We start from the raw sequence: 9,744 nt of genomic DNA, 5'->3' as shown, positions 1-9,744 counted from the left end.
GCTGCCCAGTGTCTGGGGATAGGGGGTGCTGGGAAGGAAGGGGGTCTCTGGAGAATGGTGCAGAGGGAGGGCAAGCTCAGAGCAAAGTAAATGGAGAGCTGGGGCTCCTAAGTGCAATCTCGGAGGGGAGAGGGGGCTTGTCAGAGCAGGGAGTCCAGGCTTCTGGGTTCTCTCCCTGCCTCCAGGCAGATGCTGTGAACCCTCCTGCCATGGAGTGGCACTGCCTGCCTTCGCCACAGGGTGGCACCTGGCAACAGCTGGCAGCCCCTCTGCCTCTGACCCCCTTTCCCAGGCAGAGAGGGGAGGGGCTGTGCCTGGGACAGCATGGGCAGGGCAGGAGGGAGGCTTTGGGCACTGGCCTGGCTGGGAAGAGAGAGCCGAGGAGCTGAGCTGGGGCAGGCCTCGACCCGCTGCAGGCCAGCTTCAAGGGCAGAGCGGGCCGCACGTGAGAACCAGCACCAGTGACTCAGCCTGCTCCCAGATCCACCCTGTGAGACAGCAGCCGCACCCTGTGCTCATGAGGGCCCCGGGGTTGGACAGCAGGGGGCTGCGGGTCGGGAGCGAGGGGCACTGGCACGGCTGGGGGAGGGGACATGGGATGGACAGCAGGGGGCCGTGGGTCGGGAGTGAGGGGCACTGGCACAGCTGGGGCTGGGGGGGGGACATGGGATGGACAGCAGGGGGCTGCGGGTTGGGAGCGAGGGGCACTGGCACAGCTGGGGCTGGGGGGGGGACATGGGAGGACAGCAGGGGGCTGTGGGTCGGGAGTAAGGGGCACTGGCACAGCTGGGGCTGGGGGGGGACATGGGATGGACAGCAGGGGGCTGTGGGTCGGGAGCGAGGGGCACTGGCACAGCTGGGGCTGGGGGGGGACATGGGATGGACAGCAGGGGGCTGCGGGTCGGGAGCGAGGGGCACTGGCACAGCTGGGGCTGGGGGGGGGACATGGGATGGACAGCAGGGGGCTGCGGGTCGGGAGCGAGGGGCACTGGCACAGCTGGGGCTGGGGGGGGACATGGGATGGACAGCAGGGGGCTGTGGGTTGGGAGCGAGGGGCACTGGCATGGCTGGGGGGGGGACATGGGATGGACAGCAGGGGGCTGCGGGTCGGGAGCAAGGGGCACTGGCACAGCTGGGGCTGGGGGGGGACATGGGATGGACAGCAGGGGGCTGTGGGTCGGGAGCGAGGGGCACTGGCACAGCTGGGGCTGGGGGGGGGACATGGGATGGACAGCAGGGGGCTGGGGGTCGGGAGTGAGGGGCACTGGCACAGCTGGGGCTGGGGGGGGACATGGGATGGACAGCAGGGGGCTGTGGGTCGGGAGCGAGGGGCACTGGGGTAGCGGGGGGCTGCACGTCAGGATTGAGGAGCACTGGCAGACATGGGGTGCCCTGGGAGAGGAGGGAGGGGCGGTGTCAGACCCATCTGGTCAGCCCCATCCTCCATTACCCAGCAGGGTGGATTGGGGAGCCAGCTGGGTTGCTGCTGGAGGGCAGGGGGCCGGGCTGGGTGGGGTGGAATGGAGGCTTCCAGCGCACTCGTCCCCACCCCAGCGGGGTGCTGGCCCCAGCCCCGTCCTGCCGGCTCCCAGCCGCCCGCTGACCTCAGGCCGGAAGCACGAAGTGTGGCTGCCGCCCGATTCGTTCCAGGAGCCAGGGACATTCTTTCCATGCTGAGCTCAGCCCTGCCATGAGCGGGGGAGGGGAGGCCCTCAGCCTGGCCTGGATGGGGCCTAACCAGCCTCCTGGGGCATGGACGTCACAGGCTGGGGAGTTGCCAGTGCTGGGACCCACCTTGCCACCCGGTTGCCACAGCAGCTGCCTCCCACGGGGGGAGAGGGCCTGGGGAGTGTGGAGCTGGCAGTGGCTGTGCGGGGGAGGAGGAGGAGGAGAAGGGCTGCTCTGTGGGGTGCGAGGTGGTACCAGCAGCTGGTGCTGGGCACCCCAGTCCTTGGCCAAGCCCCTGAGTGGGGCTCTGCCGGCCCCTTCCTCTGCCCGTCTTTCCCAGGTGATTTTCAGATGCTGGGGGCTTCCCTTAGTGCTGCTGATTCCCCCTCCTCCCCCCCACCTATTGGCCACAATTAACATCTTGGCTGGGCCTGCTGGCAACAACAGGGTGTTATCCTGCAGGGGATCCCACCACCCCTGCTGGGAAAAGGGTCCAGTCCGGACCTGCCCTCCATTCCCTTTTCGGCTGGGGGTCTCTCCCCACAGCCCTCCTGTTCTCATCAAAAGATGCTTGAGAAATGGGGAAAGGGGCTGGAAGCCCTGCTGATTCCCATCCCCCGCAGTGCCCTCTTCAGCCCCCCCCCATGCTTGGGAGTGTCCCACACCCCAGTGCCCACTTATACCAGTGGGTGCCACCCTCTGAACCCCAACCTGCCTGCAACAGTTTCCCCATTGGTCCTGCACCCACTCTAGCCCCCCAACACAGGACAGCAGCTCCCCAACTCTCAAACCCTTTTATTAAATTCATATAAAAAAGCAACACAAAATTCATGTAATAATTAAAAAAACCTCAAAAAAATCCTTAAAAAAAATCAAATAATAACCCCCCTCCCCAGAGCCCCCCACTACCAAAAAAAGAGGGGGCTGCTGTGGGGGTATTGCTAAGGAGCTGTCCAGCTGGCTAGTGATTATCAATGCGCTGGGGAGGTTGAGGAGGGGGACCCCCTCCCTCTACATCCCCAAGCTTTAGAGAAGGGATTCCCCCCACCCCAGCCTGGTGCCATTGGTTGCTTCCCCCCCCCCCCCAAGCTGGGGGAGGTGGGTCTAAGGACTGGGGGGGGGGTCATTTCTTCTGGGGGGTGCTGAGCTTCTGCATGCCTCGGATCTTGTCGAGCAGGTCCCCCACAAAAGCCTGGTGGAGAGGAAAAGAAGGGTTATGGGGGTGGGAGCAGAATGCCCTTTTCCTTTCTGATAGAGCCCTGGAGTCCTGCCACCCACCCTGCCCTAACCCACTAGACCCCACTCCCCTTCATAGACAGCCCCCCCCCCCCCCAACCTGGTTCCTTCCCCAGCTGCCCAGGGTCCTCTAAGGATACAGCCCCCACCCAGCAGTAGGTTTCCCAGGGCCCCAGAAACCAGCTCTGGAGAGGAAGCCCCAACCCCAAAGTGACAGGTGTGCAGGGGGGGGGGGGGGGGACTGGAGAGGGAATAGCAGCTGCTGGCTCCCCCCCCACCCCCCCTCCCCCAGCCTGGAGATTGATCACAACTGCTGGGGGGCAGAGCCGTCCACCTCCCCTCCCACTGTCCAGGGGGCGGGTCCCAGTGTTTCTGGCTCCTATGTGAGATGGAGGGGGACCTGTCACTCACCTCCGTGGGCTTGTAACAGTCAACCAGGAGCTCCTGGGGAAGGGAAAGAGAGGGGGGTCAGGGCTGAGAGGGGGGCTGCCCACAGGCCAGATCCACCTCCTGGTCCAGTTGCCACCCCCAACATAACAGCTCTTGCAGTGCAGCTATCCTGCCTCCCCCTCTCCCCCCCCCGCATCCCTGCCCCATGGTTCACACCACCCAGACCTCCCCACTGCTTTGTACATGCTGGATCTCCTACCCCAGCCCCATACCTTACATCCCCCTCCCCTGTAGCTCCCAGCCCTGCTTCCTTCCCTGCCCCCTGGCATCCAAGACCCCACCACCACCCTGTCCCTTGGGTTCCCCAGCCCTGTATCCCACTCCCTCTCCTAGGCCAGCTCCCCTGACATGCACCCCCACCTCATGGGTGGCTGCTACAGGCCCCTCCTTGCAGCCAGGTCAGTGCTGCCCCAAATTCTACCACCACCAGGCTGGCTATCACCCCCTACAGCATGGTGCTTTGTGGCCCCAACCCTTCCCCTATAGCCTGGCACTCAACCAATGCCCTGCCACCATCCCAGGCACCTCACTAGTCCCAGCCTCACCCTGCACATCCCCCCCCCCCCCCGACTACCGGCTGAGCCCCATGCCAGCCCCAAGGGAATGACAGTGTGTCCACTGGCAGGGGGATCCTGCTGCACCCCCTACCTTCACCCTGGCTCCCCGGGCGTCATCACTGCCCATGTCCAGCAGCTCATCTACATCGATCTCCAGTTCCGGAATCTCTTCTTCCTGGGGAAGGGGTAGAAATGATTGGGGGGGTGTTAGTGCTCTGGGGTAGGCCCCCAACTAGTTACCCCCCCACCCACACACACACTGTGAACAGGCCAGTCCCCATGCTCCCACCTCAGACTGAGACCAAGCAGTGCATGCTGGGAGCAGTCGCACCTATCACCCAGCTCCTCCCCCCCCCCCCCCAATACCAGACTGGGAACCGGGGGTGGGGTGGGGAGATTAGCAGTTGGAAGAGTTTTAGCAGCAAACAGAAACAGCTTAATCAGGTCACCCTCCACTCCAGAAGCCAGGCTCAGACCTTCTCTCCCCCCCCCCCCCCAAAAAGAACCCTGCCTAATCAGCTTCCTGCCTAATTAAATCAGAACTTGGGCTCTCCCCCCACGGGGTGCATGGCAGACACTAGTTTGAACAATAGGATTCAGCCCCTCAAGCAGTTCCAGCTACTTACAGCCACATTAGCCATCTCAGAGACAAGCTCCATATGGTGCATCTGATCCTGTATAAACAGCCCTGGCACCTCACCCCAGAGGTGGCTGCATCTTAGTCCCTGGGAGTGATCCCTGTGTGCGCCCCTCCCCCCAGCGCTGTGTGCAAGCGGGAGTCACCGAAATCCACACGGAGATTTAGAAACAGGAAGCAAGTCAAGCTGGAATCCAGGGAAGAGTCACGCCACCCTCCCCCCACCGCTGCTCCACCCCCTTTGCTTGGAGGGAGCGTCCACATATACTAACCTGTGCCCCCCCGTGGTGGGATTCCCCCACCAACATCAAAAACTGATTAACTCCAGCAACCTCGCACCAAACTCCTCCCAAATGCCCTGGACCCCTCACCAAGGGGCGGGAGAGGCAAACTGGCAAGGTAATCTGCCCCCCCCCTTAGGCAATTTAGGAATTAACTGTTTAGATTCCATCCAGCCCCACTGATTCTAAAAATGGGGGCGGGGTAACCTCTCTGCCCCCCGAGACTTTAAAGCGATTACAGCCTGCAAAGGAAATCCTTGGAATTAAGCAGCGCGAGAAACTTGGGGGAAGTTTGCAGACCCCCTCCCGCCCGATAGGAGTGGGGGGGTTAGCAGCTGTCCAACCCAGCCCCCAAATCCACCGGCTACAGAGCAAATCTGGGGGAGGCCTGGCGCGCAGGGGGGGGTCGGGGTGGGATGGCGGCCGGTACTTAAGCGGGGGCGGTCCCAGCTGGGGGTCACAGTCATGTGACCGGGCGAGGTCCGGGTTTGGGGGACTGGGCGAAGGGGGGAGGGGACTCCCCTAGTTTGGAGATGGGGGTGCTAGGAAAGTTGGGGGCTCGGGGGTCCCTGACAGGCAGAGATGGGTCTGTTCCAGGACCCGGGGGTACCTGGCAGTCGTACAGCTGCGTGAGCTGCTCCAGGATCCACTCCTCTAGGTTGAGCCGCTTGCGAAGCTCCTTGCGATCGTATTTCACCGTGACCTTCCCCTGGCGCCGGCCCGGCCCCTCCTCCTCCTCCTGGCCCGGCTCCCCCGGGGGGCTCTGGAAATAAACCCGGGGGCTTGTGGCCCCCGCTGGGCCGCTCTCCGGGCTGCAAGGCGCTGCCATCCGCCGGGCCGGGGACCCGAAGCGGGTCAGAACCGACTCTGCTGCTGCCCGAACCGGGCCCACGTGGGCTCAGAACCTCCGGCTGCTGAGGCAGGGAGCGGCTCCTGCCGATGTTGCTTCAGCCCAGACCCCGGTACACGTGGGTCCAGAACCGAAGGCGCCTTCAGCTGCCGATACCGCGATGGGAGGAACTAGGTCCTCTTCCTGCCCTCGCGGGAACCAGAACCGGATCCTGCTATTACGGGCTCTGGGTTCTGCCTTCCAGGAACCAGGACCACGTGCAGTCTGGGCCAAATCCTTCTACTGCACGGAACCGGGCCCAGGCCGGAACCAGAACCGCCTTCAGCCTAGTACTAGGTGCTGGATCGAGATTCACTTCTTGTCTGCACCGAATCGGGAACAAACCCACATCCGTCCTGCCTATTCTGGGACCACGTGCAAATCGAACCGGGGCCGATTCTCCTCCCGGACCCTAATTCGCTTCTTGGCCGAACCTAGTACGACCAGAACCGGATCATGGTGCTGTCTTGTCCCGAACTAGGTCCGGATCCCCTCTTCTTCCTGGTGTTTCCGGACCGGGGGCCGGGATCAGAACCAGAATATGAAAAAACTCCGTGTCCTGCTGGTACCGGCTCCGCCTGGTGCTGCCACTACCGGTTCTTCCCAGCCCCAGTTGCTAGTCCCGGCTCCGGCCAGCGCTGTCCTGGGTGCTGGTACCGGTTCCTCCGGCACTCACTCGCCCCTGCCGCAGTACCGGTTCCTCCCAGCTCTGGTTCGGTTCCGATCCGCTCCCCCCGACGGCCCCTTTGTCCCGCTGCTGCCGCTATCTCTCGCTCCTCGCCTCCCTCCCCCGCCCCCTCCCCGCCCCCTTAAAGGGGCCGCGTGTCTGTCTGTCGGTCCCCTCCCCCAGTCCTTCTGTCCGTCAACACCCTCCTCACGAGAAGGGAAGGGAGATCAGGCTGCGCCCCCGCCACCCACCGCAGTGTCTGTCTGTCTGTCCGTCACTCCCTCACCTCCTGTGTCCGCCTGTCTGTCCGTCATCCCCCCTCCCCACTGTAGGGGGTGGAGTGAGGTCAGTCTGCTCGCCCCCAACACAGCGACTTTCTGTCCCTCCCGGTCTGTCCCCAACCCCTCCCCCACGGGCCAGGGGCGCTCGGGCTCTCCCTCCCTCTAACTCAAGGTCGATCGGCCTGTCTCTCTGTCCCCACCCCCACCCCCGTCTGTCTGTCCATCCCGGAGGTGTCCCTCCCCCCATACCCAGGGGCTGTCTGCCCCTTCCCCATGGGGTCCTGGCTGTCTGTCACAGCGGGGGGGGGGGGTGTTCTGCCCTTCCCCTGCACATGCTGCGTGTCCAGGCCACAGGGTTTGTTCTCGGTGTGTCCCCCCCCCCCCCCGGTTTGTCCATCCATCCATTCCCCCACCACATCTTGCCTGTCTCTGACCTCTCCGGGGCATGCCCGTTTGTCCTTCCGTCTCTCAGTGGAGGGAGGGGGAGTGTGTCCGTCTGTCTGTCCATAACAAAGGAGCGGAGGGAGGCTGTCAATTTGTCCAGTCCGCCCCCCCCCCAGTCTTGACTGCCCCCACAGACAGCCGATCTGCCCCCTCATGTCTGTCCCTGTCTGTCTGTCTCCATCCTTCCTGTTCCGCTATGGGAAGGCAGCGATGGTGGGGGAGGAGCAGCTCCCTTCAGTCTCAGAGATAGCAAGGAAGGAACCCCCCTTCCCACCTGGCTCGAGCTGCACTTTGTACGGGGGGGGGCGGACAGCAGGCTCTGACCTGGGTTATTTGGAGAGGGACTAGGGTAGAGACAGTGAGAGTTGAGGGGCTGGGAAATCTAGTGGTCACTCCTCATGCTGGTGGGGCACAGCCCCAGGGGCTGTGTACCCAACCCAAGCATCCCTCCCTTGGTGCTGGGATGCAGCCACCAGGGGCAGCGCCAGGCCTCAGCACGCCAAGCACGTGGCGCGGGGGGGCGCTCTGCCGGTCGCCGGGAGGGCGCCAGGCAGGGTGCCTTCGGCGGCTTGCCTGCGGAGGGTCCGCTGGTCCCGAGGTCCACCGGAGCCATGGGACCGGCGACCGGCAGAGCACCCCCCGCGGCATGCCGCCGTACTTGAGGCGGCGAAATGTCTAGAGCCGCCCCTGGCAGCCACCTCTGGGGAGTGGCATGGAACTGTTTATATGGGGATCCCTTGCCTGGTGCTGAGATGCAGCAGTCTCTGGGGTGGGATGCAGGAGCAATGATCCTTTGCCCTTGCTGAGCTGCAACTAATGCCACCTCTGGGGTGGGGCACAGGGGCAGTACTGAGCAGTATTATGCTCCCTGCAGAGAGGTGACTAGAGATAGAGGTATGGGGGAGGGGGGATTTACAGGGGTGGCATGGAAAGGCCTGGAGGCCTGGGTTCACATTCTCCTTTCCCATGGAAAGCTCTAGGAGGGAGGGAGGGCTGGGGCATGTTTTCCATCTTGTAGCCCGGCACCTGTCCAGGGAGTGGAGGAGGGGGTCAGCAGAAGGAGGGTGATGGTAGAAAAGTTTCAGAGGGGTGGGGGGGGTTGGGGGATAACTGGACAGCAGGAGCAGGGTTTCAGTAGGTTCCCCCCCCCCGCCCCCCAGTCCGTGCACACACACCCACACCCTGACCCCACTGGGAATTTGTGGGGGCCTGAGGGCCGCTGTCCCTTTAAGAACTGGCTCCCTGCGGCCGGCCTGGCCCAAGGCGTCGGGGAAACACGTGGCCGAGATTGAGTAACAGAGCCGCGATTCAGGCGCTTCCTGGCCTGGCCGGGGCCGGAGCAAACGCGGCAGCTGCGCCCGGCAGTGACGCCCTCCGCGGCCTGATCCGGGCCTCCCTCTGTGCGTGCGCCCCCAAGCCCCAGAGTGACCCCGCCAAAGGGAGCCCCCACTCCTGTGGCGTTCCCCAGCTAGCAGCCCCCCCCCGCCCCCTTCTCCTACCACACTCCCCACTCCCACCACACTGGCCCTGCCTTGGGCTCAGCATGCTGGGGCAAGGGCACCAGTTAAATGCCGCCCCCCCCCCGGACCCAATCCTTCCACAGGGACTGTGGGTGGCTCCCCAATGTGGGGAGGTGGAAGCCAGGACTCCTGGGTTCTGTTCTTGGCTCTGGGAGCAGAGTGATGTCTCTCCCTTGCAGCCCTACAATTCTGTTGTGCTGAGGGGAGGGGAGACTAGTGGGTAGAGCGGAGTGGGGGGGCCTGGAAACCTTGGTCCCGGCCACTATAGTAATGGCTAGGGATGGTGGGTGCTACCCCACAATCTGCATCACACAGCAGCCACACCATGGCAGGGTGCTGTGCATGCAGCTGCATCATAATCCTGTCCCATGCACTGTCCCATGGGACAGATGGGGGGAGGGCAACTGCAGCACCTGGCTGTCGCCTGTGAGCATGCACTAGGGTCAGTGCAGTCTGCAGTGGTCCAATGCACTATCCCCATGCACCATGCATGGGGGGCTATGAGCATGCAGAGTGTGTACAGCAGTAACGCAACCTACATGCATGCATTGGAGTCATGCAACCTACATCATTCCCTTGCTGTGACCCCATGCAGCTAGCATAGAGTTTGGGGGCACATTGATGCAGCTATAAGCATGCACTAGGGTCAATGCAGCCTTGCACTATTCCTATGCAGCTTAGAGCCAAAGAACGCTGCAACAATGCACCATTCCATTGTACTACTGCCGTGCAACAGGCGGGGGGGCCGTGCAGCACACTGATGCAGCCTCTGTGCATGCATGCATTAGTGACAATGCCACCTAAACGATTCCCCTGGGCTGTCCCCATTCAGCAGGCAGGTGTTTGGGGCTGCATGCAGCACATTGCCACAGCCTGTGCACTAGGGCCGGTGCACACTGTTCCTCTGGCACGTGGGTGCAGGAAGCGTCGCGTGGCCGCTGCGAGGGTATCAGATCCATTCATAGAGCTAGGGGTGGGTTTCAGAAACGTAAAGACTCTGGGCCACAAAGGCTGTTCTCCGTGCGGGTGCGGCGGGCTGCAGCCCGACACTGCCACCTGCTGGCTACTCGGGGAATGGTCGCAGCAAGGACAAAAGGGAAATGGGATTCACCCA

The 9,744-nt window shown here is 63.3% G+C and overlaps 1 protein-coding gene across 1 annotated transcript; it reads right to left on the bottom strand.

Moving 5' to 3' along the window:
• Nucleotides 1-2,448: 2,448 nt before the first annotated feature.
• Nucleotides 2,449-6,500, bottom strand: PPP1R14B (protein phosphatase 1 regulatory inhibitor subunit 14B). The gene is made up of 4 exons (XM_045022602.1): nt 5,440-6,500; nt 4,003-4,086; nt 3,316-3,348; nt 2,449-2,860 (listed from the first exon to the last, which is right to left on the bottom strand). Exons 1-4 carry the CDS (start codon nt 5,656-5,658, stop codon nt 2,792-2,794), a joined length of 405 nt encoding a protein of 134 aa, XP_044878537.1. The 5' UTR covers nt 5,659-6,500; the 3' UTR covers nt 2,449-2,791.
• Nucleotides 6,501-9,744: the final 3,244 nt, after the last annotated feature.

The sequence above is a fragment of the Mauremys mutica genome, chromosome 7, assembly GCF_020497125.1.
Source record: "Mauremys mutica isolate MM-2020 ecotype Southern chromosome 7, ASM2049712v1, whole genome shotgun sequence".
Classification (NCBI taxonomy): domain Eukaryota; kingdom Metazoa; phylum Chordata; order Testudines; family Geoemydidae; genus Mauremys; species Mauremys mutica.
The sequence above is the reverse complement of the archived record's forward strand: the minus strand, read 5'-3'. Positions and strand labels throughout refer to the sequence as shown.